A 15,944-nucleotide genomic window follows, 5' to 3' on the forward strand; every position below is an offset into this window, starting at 1 on the left:
TCCCTCTCAAACCTGGTGGCACTTTGTCAAGACTTGCACCCTCTGCCCTCTCCGTGCTTTGTCCCACTCAGGTATCTGCAGGATGCACGTAGTCCAGCAGCAACCTCCTAGTGAAAAGGCCTAAATCCTGAACCACTGCTCACCTCCAATCATTTATTCCTCTTTTTTCCAGCCTGCAGAACTACCTTCCATACTCTTTTCAATCTCATTCTTCCCTCCAAGTCTTCAAGGCAGCTGTTCACCCCCATCTCAAATCATCCCCCATACAAAATCATGATCCTTTCTACACCTGTTAAACCACCTCACCCCTCCCCAAAATTTTGCTTATATATCCATCTTGTCCACCCTTTGCATTCTTCCTAACTCCTCAGTCACATTTGCTCTACGGCTAGGATACGGCGGCCGTACCCCCCCTAAATTGACAGAAACGTGCGGCGGCCGCAGAGTTTCTGAGGTGGCCTCAGGGTGGCCCTAGGGCGTATGGCTATCTTTTACAGGCCGTAGGAGTCGCCGTGGAATTATAGCGCGGAGTTATAACTTTTTTCATTTCTAGGGTGGCCGTAGCAATTCGACAAGCCGTAGCCATGATGATATGAGATATGATATACATATGAAACAGAACTGGTATATATACCCACTCGTTACCGTCCGTCTGGCCGCACGTTCGCCTTAGGGCCCCCCCTGCGGTCGCCTTGTGGGCACCTTAAGGCTACCTTACGTCTGCCTTGAAAATTATATGGCCGCCGCAGGGACGCCCTAAGGTCACCGTGTGACATCAAATCAAAGACCGTACGGCACCCCCACGTTTTCGGTCTCCACAATTTCTAAATACCCCGTGCGGCTACCCGAAAAATAAAAACATGTGACTGCTACATTGTGTGACCGTGGAAATACTGCGGCCGCCCTATAATTGCTAGTGGCCGTAGATTTTTTAGACCCCACGGCCGCCGAGCCAAATGTGACTGAAGCATTACCCTCATCATTACTTACATCCCTTGTTTGTCTGTCTCTGTCTATTTTCTCCATCCACCCTGTTGTTGGCGTTTCCCCTTTCTCCTTCTGTTCCTTTTGTTATGTCGTGTCCTGATTTGTTAGGTGTCTTAGTTCTTCCACGATCCTAGACCATGCAATAACCCCACACCCCCCCTTTTTAAACAATGCCCCCATGTTAGCGGATTTGACATTCACGGCATTTTCCAGGAACGTATCACCCACGAATGTCTGGGTCCAGCTGTATTTGTCTATGTGAGTATTACTATTTCAGGAAGGGTAATGAAGACAGTTGAAAGTTCCATACTCACTTTGTTTGATAGACATTGCTCACCACTGTAATACGTCCAATATGCTGAAACATTTGAAAACCAAACGCCAGAGTGAAAGAGAGAGTACCTATTAGTGACGGTTGAGAATGTAGTTTCACAGAAACCAAAGTCTGCAACAGCAACAAGTCATCTTTTGCAATTAATGATTGAAAGCGCTTTTTGTAATAGGTCCAAGCACGGCGCTGATTCCCCAAGACAACATCACATCGACCAGATGTTGATAGATATGATAATTGGAGACATTCAGCCTGTATCTGTTCTTGAAGACTCTATCTGTTGTTGAATTCCATGTCGTCGCACAATCGTGTGAACTATGCTTTCTGACGTATATCAAGAAACCAGGGCAAAGCTTGCCAGGGTGATTGATGCTGTTTTTCCATTGCCCTAACAACAGACATCTGGACATCTTGTCAAATTCAGGCATATATCACTATCACGGCCAACTTCCTTTTTTGTTGCAGGGAATATTTCCCCAGACTCGAGCGATTCCTAGTTTTAGCTACCCTCTGTTTGGCATTCAACCACTTGTCGCGTCTTTCAGGGTATTTCTTTCTAGAAGGAAACTTGAAAAAAGATAACTTTTCTCCTTGTTTGAGGTTGTTTCGTGCAAAACACAGCTTCACAAATTTTGGACGTGATGCCTTATCTCAAAAGGCTGAAGCATTGGTACAAATGATTGGTACAGAAGTACTTGGGTGATTGGGATGTGATGCTGTTGTTGTTGGTGAAGGACGAAGACGAGCGACAGAATTAATCAATGAAATGGAACAGACAGAGGAAGCACATATCAGTGAAGAACCTCACTTTGAAGAGATCCAACAACAACCACCGACAAGCAGCCGAGCCCCTGCGAGGATGAACCTTTGGGGCCATTTTGATGACAAAATCACACAAGCACAAAATGTTGATGACAAAAGATTGGCACGGCAGATGCCATTGTTGAAATGCGGAGATAGAGGAAGACAACATCCTGAGGGTTATCTTCTGTGCTGGTAAAGAGTGAATGAATCATCATTTCCAAAGCTTCACAAACTGGCCAGAAAATACTAAATTGTGCTCCTACAACTTCCGTTCCTGTTGAGCATGTTTTCCAAAGTAGGGGAATTAACATCAGCAAAAAGGATCACGATAAAACCAAAACATGTGGATATGATGTTGTTCTTGAACAAGAATAATGATTGATAATTGTTTGCAAACCACTTTCGTTGCAATTGAAAAAATTGTTATTTAGATACAATAGATTTTTTTCATTGTATTTATTAATTTTTAAAATTTTTGTTTTCTGTAAAAATAGACATGATTCCTAATGAGCCTCAACCTGACTCTTTCCCAACTCAATCAATCTAGGAGAGGAAGAAGAAGCAGAGTTAACAGAAGAAGAGGAAGTAGAAGAATCATAAGGAGAGGAAGAAGCAGAGGAAGAAGAATAAGTAGAAGAATTAGAAGAGAGGAAAAAGAGGAAGAAGTACGAGAGGAAAACGAAGAAGAGGAAGTAGTAGCAGAGGAAGAAGAGGAAGGAAAAGCAGAGGTAAAAGAGGAAAAAGAAGAAGAGGAAGTAGAAGCAGAGGAAGAAGTAGTAGAGGAAGGAAAAGCAGAGGTTAAAGAGGAAAAATAAGAAGAGGAAGTAGAAGCAGAGGAAGAAGAGGAAGAAGTAGGAGAGGAAGAAAAAGCAGAGGCAAAAATAATAAGAGGAAGTATACGAATCAGAAGGGGAGGAAGAAGAAGAAGCGATAGGAGAGGGAGAAAAAGCAGAGGAAAATGAAGAAGAGGAAGTAAAAGAATCAGAAGAAGAGGACGAAGAGGAAAAGAAAAGTATAAGAGGAAGAAGAGGATGAAGCGGAGGGAAGAACACTAAGAGGAAGAGGAGGACGAAGAGCAGTGAGAGAAGAGGAGGATTAAGAGGAAAAAGAAGAGAATTAAGAAGGGGAAGAAGAGAAAGCAGTGTGAGAAGAGGAAGTAGTGTAAGACGAAGTGTGAAAAGAGGAAGAGTATATATATATAAGACGAAGAAGATAAAGAAGAAGTGTAAGGAGTTGAGGACGAAGGAGAGAAGAAGATTAAGAGGAAGATGACGACTAAGAGAAAGAAGTAGAGGAAGAAACAGATGATGAAGAAGAGTGAGAGAAAATGAGAGATGAAGCAGAGGAGAATAAAAAAGACGAAGAAGTATTTTCTAACATTTACGAACAAAGGTGTTGATGCCTTTGGTGTTGATGCCTTTGGCCCATGCACTATATGACGTGTAAACTTTATGAAGCTCACAAGAGAATTTGCCACAACGATGTAGAGACTCCAGGAATTACCTCGTGAAAACGTTTGCACCAACGATGTTTAAATTTCTCCAATTTAAGGTGGAGTTTTCCACCACGACGCGTGTAAACCTCACGCACCTTGAGTCTATGAGGGAAGTTTACTCAATGATGATTCACTAACTTCAGGAGATATTCAGCATTTATAAATTTCTCAACCATCACACATTCCTCTCAGCGTGATTTTAAATTAGGGCCAATAAATATATTGGGGAATGAATGATACAAAAAAGGAAGAAACAAAAGCGTTGAAAACAGAAAGAACGAAACGTTTATAAAGGAAAGCATAGGCGTAATTTTACGCCAGTGTCGTAAAGACGCCCGTGGTACCATTTACGGCAGCTGCCATTTCGGGGGCAGGAAGCGACGGAAGCCGCTCGATGTCCCCGACACCATCTAGTTAACAATCTGTGTTGACCATCTGCTAGCAGCTCATCTGCTCTTTCAGACTTCATCTCGTCCCCGAGTCCTGACCCTCCCTCGGCGCCATGGGTAACAGGGGCATGGAGGATCTGATTCCGCTTGTGAACCGGCTGCAAGACGCGTTTGCCGTCATTGGGCAGAACTGCCAGCTGGATCTACCGCAGATCGCTGTAGTTGGCGGACAGAGCGCCGGCAAGAGCTCTGTGCTCGAGAATTTCGTGGGAAAGTGAGTGTTTTCAATGTGCCGTTGTCTTCATGTCACCTGTGTGTGCTGTTGCGGCTTCTCGGCTGTCACCTTGCCCGTCGCCCTTTCCCATGCCACACCTTGCTGTGTCTGTCTTTCGACTGTTTCTCTGTGATGATTCAGATTGTATAAACCGACTCGTACAAATGTCCAATACACGAGCCTATACCATATACATTTGCTCCATATATCATTACACACTTGCTCTTGTTCGTCTTTGTGTTGTTGTTTTGTATTAAAGTTATGGTTTTGCATTTTATTAAGAGCTCTATTTGGTGGTAAAGTGAATGTATGTGTAAACGTGTGTGTGTGTGTGTGTGTGTGTGTGTGTGTGTGTGTGTGTATGTGTGTGTGTGTGTGTGTGTGTGTGTGTGTGTGTGTGTGTGTGTGTGTGTGTGTGTGTGTGTGTGTGTGTGTGTGTGTGTGTGTGTGTGTGTGTGTGTGTGTGTGTGTGTGTGTGTGTGTGTGTGTGTGTGTGTGTGTGTGTGTGTGTGTCCTATGGCGGCAGGAAGGTTCCTTCCTCTCTGGGATATATAGATTACAGTAGATCTATGGTCGGGCCTCAAGAACTTTGGGGGGGGGGGGGGGGGGGGGGGGGGAGAGTTAATTTACCAAGTTGCTTGTCGATCGCTTGCCAAGTAGTTTAAGCGTTCGAGCAAGCACTCCATTCAAAACCGTTGATAAGGAACAGCTGGCTTGGCAAGCGCTAGCTAACTGCTTGGCAACTGAACATACCCCAGGTTTCTTCCCTTTCAGTTTCGTGTTAAACGGCATTAGCGACTGTTTCAAAAGGTAATCAGAGGTGTCTATAGTTTATTATCTATTTACTTCTGCTAGGGGCCGGTGCTCGCACTAAAAAGGCACGATAAGCTATTCATACACATTAACATGGCGTTTGTTCAAGAAGGAAAAACCACTTGGGGAGACAGGATTTTATTGCTATTAACATTGTTTTGTAATAACATTAATATTATGCTGTTATATTTAGTGTTGTTATTAGAAGCGGCCTTGGAAAAACGCCACGTTAGCGTCAGGAAGGGTGATGTTTTAACACTTGTGGGGTATATACATTACAGTAGATCTTCACCCGGTTCCATAAGTAAAATTTGCTTCATGAATGTCAGATTCCTCCAAAGTTCTTTTAGTTTAGTGTTAAACAGCATTAGTGACTGTTTAAAAAGGTAATCATGTGTGCGTGTGCGTGCGCGTGTGGTTCCTTGCTATAATTCATGGACCTGTGTGTGTGTGTTTGTGTGTGTGTGTGTGTGGGGTGTGGGTGTGTGGTGTGTGGTGTGTGGTGTGGGTGTGTGTGTGTGTTTCCTTGCTATAAGTCATGGACCGGTGTGTGTTTGTTTGTGTGTGTGTTTCCTTGCTATAAGTCATGGACCGGTGTGTGTGTGTGTGTGTGTGTGTGTGTGTGTGTGTGTGTGTGTGTGTGTGTGTGTGTGTGTGTGTGTGTGTGTGTGTGTGTGTGTGTGTGTGTGTGTGTGTGTGTGTGTGTGTGTGTGTGTGTGTGTGTGTGTGTGTGTGTGTGTGTGTGTGTGTGTGTGTGTGTTTCCTTGCTATAATTCATGGACCGGTGTGTGTGTGTTTGTTTGTCATGCTACTCCTACAGTTCTGGGCCGATTACATCCAGTCTTGCTACGTATGATCATCAACCCAATTGGTGCATAGGGGGTGTTTTATCTTTGGTTGGGAGAGGAAGGGTGAGGGGGGGATTAACCGTGGTTAGGGAGTAAGAAAATGCGCTTTCAAGATTCTGATAGTGGGGTTACATATGAGGTTGTGCAATTACATTTTGAACTGTATATTCTGGGAAGCATAATTTAAATCCTTGATGAAGAACAGAGCGTTGATGATGTTCCAGGCACTCCAAAAATCAGTTATTAGCAAATTGCTAAAGTTGTGATTTTAGGGATACCACTATTGGGTGGTTTACCGTTAAAATGTAGTATGGTGTAATGTATAATTGGTATAAATGTACTCCGCCCACCCTATTCCGTCTCCAGGCACCTAAGGCCTTCAGAGCCCGGTGCTGATGCACTCCTAAAGGGTGTACACTCTGTTTTCTTGTTGTACACCACCTCTTTTCCTATTCCAACTTCAGGTGCTGCATGACGTCATCACCAGGCACCAAAGTGGGCCTGGCAATGACGCATGCTGAAAGGGAGTACTCAGTTTTCACTTTGTTTGGTTGTTGTACACCGCCCCTTTCCTCTGCCATCTCCAGGCGCTGCATGACGTCATCGCCGGGCGCCAAAGGGGGCCCGGCAATGACGCGTGCCGAAAGGGAGTATTCAAGTTTTCACTCCGGTTGTTTTCTTGTTTTTGTTTGTCCGGGTGATATCTCAGCCATCCTTTGATGTAGGAAGCTGAAATTTGGGCACAATAGTTGACAGGTGCTTTGTCACAAATGTTTTTTTTTTTTTTTGATTACTCAATTGATTAATTACTTAATTATCTAAGTAAGTACTTTTTTCTCATCTGAGCAATATCTCGGGCACCTTTTGAGCTGGGCAGCTGATATTTAGACACCACGGTGACCAAGTGATTTGGCTATAAAGGAATTTTTGATTTATTGATTAATCAATTAAGCATTATTTATTTAATTTTATCGATTAACTATTTGTTTTCAAAAAGTTTCAGATTCGGATGAAGCAATGGTTGTTTAGGTACTATTAGCTAATTGATCAAGTAATTACTTATTTTACGATTATTATTTTATTTTAATTACTCAATCAGTTTTTGTGCACTGCTCCCTCTCAATTCCATCTCGATGTGCTGCAGGGTGGCATCACCGGGGTTCCGAAGGTGCTCTGGCAATGTCGTGCGCTGGAGGATATGTTATTTATTTGGCATGGGGGCGGTGTACTTTGAATGTAGCTCTTCTTGTTTATAACTTATTTTAATTGTTTATTTAATGTTGTTTATTTAATGTTGTTTATTTACCAGACTTGGTGGTGATAGAGCATTTGCTCCGAGTCTGGAAGGTCAGTGGTTCAAATCCCGTCCGAGTCATCAGACTTTAAAATGTTATGTGCTCCCTCCTTGCTTGACATTTAGCATTAAAAAGGATAGAGCACGGACAAACCATCAGTTGGCATCGATGGTGAGGAGGAAATTCCTCCTTCGGAAATGCTTGGTGCATTGAGAAAGGCAATGTTCTGCATTTTGTGTATTTGTCTCCATGTCCATGTCTGTGAGGTCTGTGTGGCAGCTCCACTACGAACCTCAGACAATTCTATAGATTAAAAACAATTGTATAGGAATCACCGTTATTGTTCAATGATTGTTGTGAGGAACTCTGTCTGAAGAATTATTTATGCACTCAACGCAAGCAATGTGAAGTGTCATTGAGCCTTTGAGCCTTTTTAAACCTTCCTACAGCTTCCCTGTACAAGTCTCGCTTCCTTAATATCTCCATTAAACTCCACTTGGTGAATTAATCATTCCGTTTGAATTTTAAATATGTCAACATGCACTTTTGAATTATCAATTAAATATGTCAATCCAGGCTAACCCCCGCTCTAGTGGGGAAAATGGCCTTAAAACGATCATTCATTCATTCATTCAACATGCAATGTTGAAGTAAATATTTGAAAGACGACTTGGGTTGGACTCACCGTAACTCTGTTTAGCAATCGTGCGATGATGTTTCTGTTGTAGACGTGTAGCAATTGTAGTTTAAAGGCCTTGAAAAACACCATGATTGGCTCGATACTAACCTTCATGCTCTAACACCATGGCATGTTCAATGCACGAAAGCTGCTCTTCCATTACCTTTGGTAATCGGCATTGTGTCAATACTAATGTATTCAGACGAAGGCGAAACACCTGCAGAGTCAAACTGTGCATAGTCAGACCTAATTTCTCAAATAGCAGGTTTTGCTTTTGCCGTGTGCAGCGTACATTGTGCTCTGTACTATTTATTGCATTGCACGTCACAGTCGTCACAGACAACTGCACAGCAATTCTCATTGAAATTGTTACTTTGGTGGAGTGACATTTAAATTATTTCTTTCTTTCTTTCTTTATTAAAATAGCTCAGAGAAGAGACGACTCCAATGCCATCTGTTTAGTACGCATGCAGTATGACAGAAGTTTTACCCACCTGTTCCTACTTCCCTCCCCGTCCCAATACACCGATGTAATAAATAGATTGTCCATCCACAGTACAGTTCACCGAGATTTGCAAATTTTCTCCATCAATACCAGTCTTTGGCAGTACTGTTTCATACTCACACCTTCCTGAACAAGACAAAGTTGTTGATGCAACAGAAGTCTGTGGTTTAGTAGCTAAGTGACATCAACAAAGCAAGTTTAGCAAAACCCAACCCTTTACTTTTATAGAATGAAGCTGGAGTAAAAATGGAATTATAATTTGTGTAAATATGTAAATAAGGGGTGGGAAGTGATTTCTGGACCAGTCTAGTTTGGAAAAAAAAAAATGAATTCGTATTGTCGTGCAACTCACGGTTAACACCAGAAGATCGCGGATAGGCCTAAACGGTTTATTCGGAGGCAACAACCAAACACGGATTTTACTATATCGCACGGGAGGAAGAAGGAAAATGGAAGCTGCGCAAAAAGCTTACCTTGTGCGCCGACTGCAGCTTCGATCCTGCAAGGAAATTAATTCAACCGGGCACAGGTTTAACAGGGAATGGAAAATAATACAAGGGTTTATTATTGCAAAGAAAATCGGGACAGGGAAAAGCACGCGCTGGTAATAAATATCCTAATCGGGACGTCCCCACACACAGATTTCAGAAACGAGACACAGGAATATGAGTTAATAGAAAGAAAAACGTCCGTTATGTAATTGTAAAATGTTCTGCGGATGCGGCCTTATCTCGTCTGTCTTGCGTCCCCAAGCTCCGCCTCACACCACGAGGCTCTTCACTCCAGCACCACAGCAACGCGAAGGCCCGAGCCAACGCCCACTCCGTTCACACACTAGGCCCCAAAGCAGGAAAAGCACCGCGCGTCCAATGCAGGCTAGCGGCTCCAAGCGAGGTCGATCTTCACACACGATCGGCCTGCCACGTCCCAGTCAGCTCTCCTGAAGCTAATCCTAACAACTCGGTTTCCTTGCCTGTTCCTTCCGAAGTCACTGTCAGGGAAGGGAGTCATTTAATGTTGCACTAAGGAGATCCTAACTAAGTGTCTACAGGTTTGCATTGCCATACGGGACAAAGGTTTGGCTGACCAGGTGAGACATACAGGGGCTTTATTCTTTAATCCCTAACTCTATTTATCACACGAACATCCTGGTTTGCTCACAAGTATACATCTTACCCGACAAAACGCCGACACATGAAACTTGTTACAAGGTAGATTCCTTACCGCAACAGACGAAGCACGTTACCTACACAGATCTATCTGGCTCTACATATTGCTACCCTACCGACATAACAAGTATATTGTATTTGCAAAAAGTGGGGAAGGTGCCATGTTATTATTAGTCTTATTATTATTATTATTATTGTTAATATTATCTGCTGCTTTGTTTGACACTTGGCATTTAAAATGACAGGGCACAGACAAACAATGCCGGGAAGGCGATGGTAAACCACACAGCATAGCCATTGCCAAGAAACTGCTTCCGCATCACTGGCGCTCAATAGAGTGGTTCACATCTTTCATGTGAATGGCCTTCTTCGGTTGAAGAGGGGCAAACATCACACATGTACATGCTTGCACATACATACGTGCACACCCTTCTGCACCACTTTCCTATCATCCCCTGTTTATAATCGTCTTTTCACTTTTTGTGACTCCACCGACGAAATCGCCCAGAGGCGTTGTGTTTTCAGGTTGTCCATCCGGCTGTCCGGCGGTGATAGGTTTTTGTTACCGCGATAACTTGAGCAGATATCCAAGTCAAACTTGGTACACGGTACAGGTATGTATAATGATGCAAAGATGAATCCCCGACGGGGTTCAGGAGACGCTCAGAGCTAAGTGCCACGAAACAAACACGTATTTATTTTCGCCTTTATTTTCCCTTTGTGTGTATAGGGGTCTGTATGGGGCACATCCCATTTAGGATATTAATTTTTTTCATGCATTTTCATGTTTGCTGGCATTTCTTTTCATTAAACCTGTTTATTTGTTGCAATTTGAATTCCATGTCGGTTTGAGTTAATTGTCGCATGTGTTACGTGGTCCTCCCGGTAACTACCTGGTCTCGGTGACCCCCGGACCGTGAGAGGAACTCCGCCAGAAAGATCAATGATTTATACGCTTTCGTAACGCAATCAATATGAATTCCAGTCAATAAGAAACCCCACACCAAGGATCCGGAATAATCAGTAATATATTCCCCGAGCAATCAACAATCAACAACCATCAACAATCAACAATTAATCACCAATATTATTAAGATGGCCATCTTATATATGTGTGTCCCCTTTCCCCACTCCCGACCCCTTTGGTACTCACGACCCCTTTGGTCTCTGTCCCTCACAATGTCTCTGGGCCCCTCCTGACCAAGATGATGGTCAGCTTCTCCGCACCCGGGCGGTTGAACGAACCCCGGGCGGATGTGCTCCAAACGTGTACGTCGCGCACCGGGGACAGCTGCTGCAGCGCACACCTCCTTGCCAAGCAACGGGGCAAAACCAAGCGCGGCTTGCAACGCGCGCGAGGCCCAAGGTGCAACCCGTACGCGTCCTTGTAGACGTTGAGGCGAACTGTGCCAGACGCTGGGTTCCGTACACGAACCCACGGCAACTTGACATGTCAAGGGGTAATTACCCCGCGCAGGTAACTCATTTTGTCAGATGGGCTTTCAAACGCAGCGTCCTCCACGCTGCTCAATATCGATACCAACTCTTGTCGGAGCTCGGCGAGGAGGAAGAGGAAGAAGATCGTCGCTTCTCCAGGACCTCGTGTCTTTTCTTCTTCCGTTTCCGGTCTCCTTTTTCCCAGAAGGGCTCCTGACCCTTTAATCACAACAACCGTTACTCGACTACACATTGATAAGCAAAGACCTGAATAGTAATTCACATAAATCCACATAAATCCGTAACACTCCCCCCCTTCAAGAAAAAGTTTGAACCCAGCGAAAACTTTCTTTGCCGGCCAACTTGGATAAACAAACCAGATAACTCACCCCCCCCCCCCCCAAATCCTCAGTTCCCCCCGGGCACAGTCATCACTTAAAAATAAAGCAACAAAATTTCACACAATCCCCTAGATTAATTCCCTCTGGACCAAGCGTCAACCACTTCTAGTTTCTCTTGAATGACGGTTAAGAGGTGGTGACCAAAGCCCCCAAATTTAAACCTCTCTATAGCGCTTTTTCGGGAGGCCCAGCGGAGTATTCCCTACAGGGACGCCTTAAGGAATGTGGAGTTCACGGTTAGTCCGTGCAGGAAAGTTCACTACCTGGACGCCTTTAAGAACGTGGCGTTCACGGTTAGTCCGTGTAGGAGCCCCGGCTCGGTGGCTCCACCGTATATAGGGCTTCAACTTCTCCAGACTTCTTACAGTTACGGTGGGACCCCTTGTCCCAGCCGTTACCTGACTGGCGGTCTCCTTCTCGGCCAGTGCTCTGACATTCATTCTTTCGGGAGGTGCCGTAACTCTGGGAGCCTCCATAGTAATATCGGCTGCTGCCCACACCAAAACTACCGTCAAGTGGTCCTCTTCTGTAGACCTCTCGACGCCTACGAAATGCCTTCCCTACTGTTATGGTCCGACCTTCCAAATCCTTACCATTCCAATTCTTCTCTGCCTCCCTGGCGTCACTTGTGATTGCAAACATGACAAAGCCGAACCCTCTTGACCGTTGCGTTTCCCTGTCTTTTACCACCCGCACTTCCACCAGCGGCCCATATCTGTTGAAGACAGAGGTCAGAACTTCTTCCTCTGTGTTGAAGTTCAGTCCCCCTACAAATAACTTGGAACTTTTGTCGCCATCCCGAGCTGGTGGGGTGTTATTTTCCCTGCTGTACTCTTTACCAACCCTCAGGTTACCATAAATTTGCCCCCCGGCCAAATCATTCCCGATAATCACAGATACTCCCTCTACAGGAAGCGTGGCTTGTAAACCGACGGTGTCCGGTCCTGACACCAAATCGGATTCCAAATGGATGACATGAAGTGGGGCACTAACACAGCCACCGATCCCTTGTAACCGAACACTATCACCAGTTGCGGTACTCTTTGACAATGGCAAAATGCCTTCAAGCATTAAGGATTGATGGGCTCCTGTGTCCCTCAAAACCCTAACCGGTCTTGGTTAGTCAAGTCTTCCTTGAGTGAGACCAACCCCTCATAAATAATAATAATAATAATAATAATTCATTTATTTTGTATAGCGCTTTTCCAGAAGCCCAAAGGCGCTTTGACAGAGTGGAAAACATAATGCATAACAATACATGAAAACAACAATTGCAAAAAGACAAGAATCAAGAAAACAAACAGCAGCGATATACGGCATATATATAAGACAAGAATCAAAAAGACAAGACAAGAATCAATAGGGAAATATTTAAAGCAAAAGGAGGGAGAAGGAGAAGAGATAGTCAGGGGTTAAATGCTGTGGGTTGAATGTTGAATGCAGCGTTGAACAGGTGGGTCTTTAGTGATGTTTTGAATGTGGTGAGTGAGGAGGAGTCTCTGATGGTGTGAGGTAGTGAGTTCCAGAGGGTGGGAGCAGCGATGGAGAAGGCCCTGTCCCCCCAGGATCTGAATTTGGTCCGGATGGAGGGGGTCAGGAGGTTGGTACCAGCAGAGCGGAGGTTGCGGGTGGGAGTGTGTCTGGAGAGGAGGTCAGCCAGGTAGGATGGGGCCAGGTTATGGAGGGCTTTGTATGTCAAGAGGAGGATTTTGTACTGGATTCTCTGGGGGATGGGGAGCCAGTGAAGCTTGTAAAGGACGGGGGTGATGTGGTCACGGGTCCGGGAATGAGTGAGTAGACGGGCAGCGGAGTTCTGAATGTATTGGAGTTTATTGGTGATTTTTGAGGGTGAACCATAGAGGAGGCTATTGCAGTAGTCCAGACGGGAGGTGATGAAGGCGTGGATGAGGGTTTCTGCAGCCGTGGAGGAGAGGGATGAGCGGAGACGGGCAATGTTTTTCAGGTGAAAGAAGGCTGACTTTGTGATCTGTTTAGTGTATTTGTCGAAGGAAAGGGTTTGGTCAAAGATGACGCCAAGATTCCGGATGTGAGGGGAGGTGGATACTGGGATACCGTCGATGTTGAGGGCAAAGTTATGGGTGGATTTTGTGAGCGTTTTTGGGCCAATGATGATTATTTCAGATTTATCACAGTTAAGCTTGAGGAAGTTGATTTGAAGCCAGGATTTTATTTCAGTGATGCAGTTTGTCAGGATAGAGTGGGTGTCGGTGGAGACGGACTTGGTGGAGATGAAAAGCTGGATGTCATCGGCGAAGCAGTGGAATTGGAGACCATGACGGCGGATTAAGTGACCGAGCGGGGACAGGTAAAGGATGAAGAGGAGGGGGCCAAGAACTGAACCTTGGGGGACACCTTGGGGGAGGGGAGCAGTGGGGGATTTGCAGTTATTGATGGAGATGAACTGGCATCTGTCAGAGAGGTATGATTTAATCCAAGAGAGGGCAGTGCCGGTGACGTTAAAGGTGGATTCAAGTCGGGTGAGGAGGATAGTGTGATCGATGGTGTCAAAGGCAGCGCTGAGGTCGAGGAGGACGAGAATGTTGAGGTTGCCAGCGTCAGAGGAGAGGAGAAGGTCGTTGGTGATTTTGAGGAGAGCAGTTTCAGTACTGTGGTTGGAGCGGAATCCGGATTGGAATGTTTCATACAAGTTATTGGCAGAGAGATGATGTTTGAGTTGAGTGGCTACAGCGCGTTCCAAAACTTTTGACAGAAAGGGTAGGTTGGAGATGGGTCTGAAGTTGTTTAGGGTGTCAGGGTTTAGACCAGGTTTTTTTAGAATGGGGGTAACAGCAGCAATTTTGAGGGAAGGTGGGACGATGCCTGTAGACAGGGAGGAGTTTATTGTTGCAATGATAAGTGGAGAGAGAGCAGGGAGGGAGGCTTTGACAAAGCTGGAGGGGATGGGGTCAAGAGTGCAGGTGGCAGTTTTCATTCCTATGAGGAGTTCAGAGAGGTCAGTAGGAGAGATTGGGGAGAACCGAGACAGGGGATGGCAGGACAAGGGGGGGCAGGTGGTTGGAGGGGGAGCGGGTGCGGCGGTGGTCAAGCTGTTGTAGATGTTGTCAATTTTGCGTTGGAAGAAAGAGAGGAAGGAGATGCAGTTGTCTACTGTGAATGACTGGGTGGTGGTGTTCAGGGGGCGGAGGAGTTTGTTTATTGTCGAGAAGAGTGCTTTTGGGTTTCCGGAGCCAGAGTGGATAATTTGAGAGTAGTAGGCAGAGCGGGCGCGGGAGAGGGCATCTTTGTAGTGTTGTATGTGGTCCTTGTAGGCTTGGGAGTGAACTGTGAGACCCGTTTTATTGCGGAGTCTTTCAAGTTGGCGAGCACGAGTTTTCATCAGGTGGAGTTCAGGGGTAAACCAGGGAGCAGAATGGGTGAAAGAAACTGTTTTGGTTTTTACAGGCGCAAGCTGGTCAAGGCAGGAGGAGAGAGTGTGGTTGTAGTAGTCAGTGAGGTCGGAAGGGGTGTGGAGGTCAATGAAGGGAGAAGTGGACATTTTTTCAGAGAGGGTGGATGAGAATGAGGTAGGTGAAAGAGCGTTTAGCTTACGGAAGTTGATTGTGCGATAATGCCTTGGTGTTGGGGCGGGGATGTTGATGGTCAGAGTGATGGCTAAGTGGTCAGAGAGGGTGAGGTCGGAGCCATAGAGATGGTGCAAATTTAATCCAGTGGAGCAGACAAGGTCCAAAATGTGACCACGGATATGGGTAGGAAAGTCGACATGTTGAGTGAGGTTAAAGCAGGTGAGTAAATCAGTGAAGTCAGTGGTTATTGTGGAGTCAGTGGAGTCCATGTGGATATTGAAATCACCAAGGAGGAGGATTGAGGGGGAGAGGGAACATAGCTGGGTCAGAAAGTAGGAGAAGTCAGACAGGAATGATGGGTGTGGTTTGGGAGGGCGGTAGACGACAGCCATGACTGACTGCGTGTGACCAGAGAGTTTTAAAGCCAGGTGTTCAAATGATGGAGCAGATGAGATGGAGATGAGGTTGGTCTTGATGTCTTGACGGTGGATAACGGCAATTCCACCACCTCGGCCCTCCGAGCGTGGTTTATTGACGTAGGAATATCCATTGGGTGTGGTGAGGTTGAGTGTGTAGTAGTCCAGAGGTTGTTGCCAGGTTTCGGTGAGACAGAGAAAGTCCAGTTTGTTATCCAGGATGTATTCGTTCAGGATGAGGCATTTATTGTTGAGGGACCGGGTGTTGAACAGGGTGAGCTTGATGTTGTTTTGAACAGCAGGGATGAATTCAGGTGATTTAGCCAGGGTTCGTAGGCAAGAGGTGCGATCGTGTGGGTTGCTGTGACCAGGTGCGCTGGGACGAAGAGTGAGAGTGCGCTGAGCCGACCAGAGGACGGGGATGGAGTGACCTGATTGCAAATAAACAAACTTGCGACCGGAGCCACGGTGAATGTACCTGGGTCGTCGGAGGAGTCCATTTGATTTGATGGCAGAGATGCATGATGGGGTGGAGCGGGTATTGAGCAGAAGAAGC

The 15,944-nt window shown here is 45.5% G+C and overlaps 1 protein-coding gene across 9 annotated transcripts in view; it reads left to right on the top strand.

The window, feature by feature from the left end:
• Positions 1–3,941: 3,941 nt before the first annotated feature.
• Positions 3,942–15,944, top strand: part of LOC137432678 (dynamin-1) — a 240,133-nt gene continuing 228,130 nt past the window's right edge. For 4 of the 9 annotated variants that reach the window (XM_068124775.2, XM_078783465.1, XM_068124770.2 and 1 more), the window contains exon 1: positions 3,951–4,280. In XM_068124775.2, the coding sequence (XP_067980876.1) occupies positions 4,120–4,280 (161 nt within the window). In that variant the 5' untranslated portion in view covers positions 3,951–4,119. Of the gene's footprint in view, positions 4,281–15,944 lie in introns of all 9 variants that reach the window. The other 5 variants (XM_068124769.2, XM_068124771.2, XM_068124774.2 and 2 more) reach the window with 3 other exon arrangements.

Source organism: Myxine glutinosa, chromosome 8 (assembly GCF_964187855.1).
Source record: "Myxine glutinosa chromosome 8, kmMyxGlut1.1, whole genome shotgun sequence".
Lineage (NCBI taxonomy): Eukaryota > Metazoa > Chordata > Myxini > Myxiniformes > Myxinidae > Myxine > Myxine glutinosa.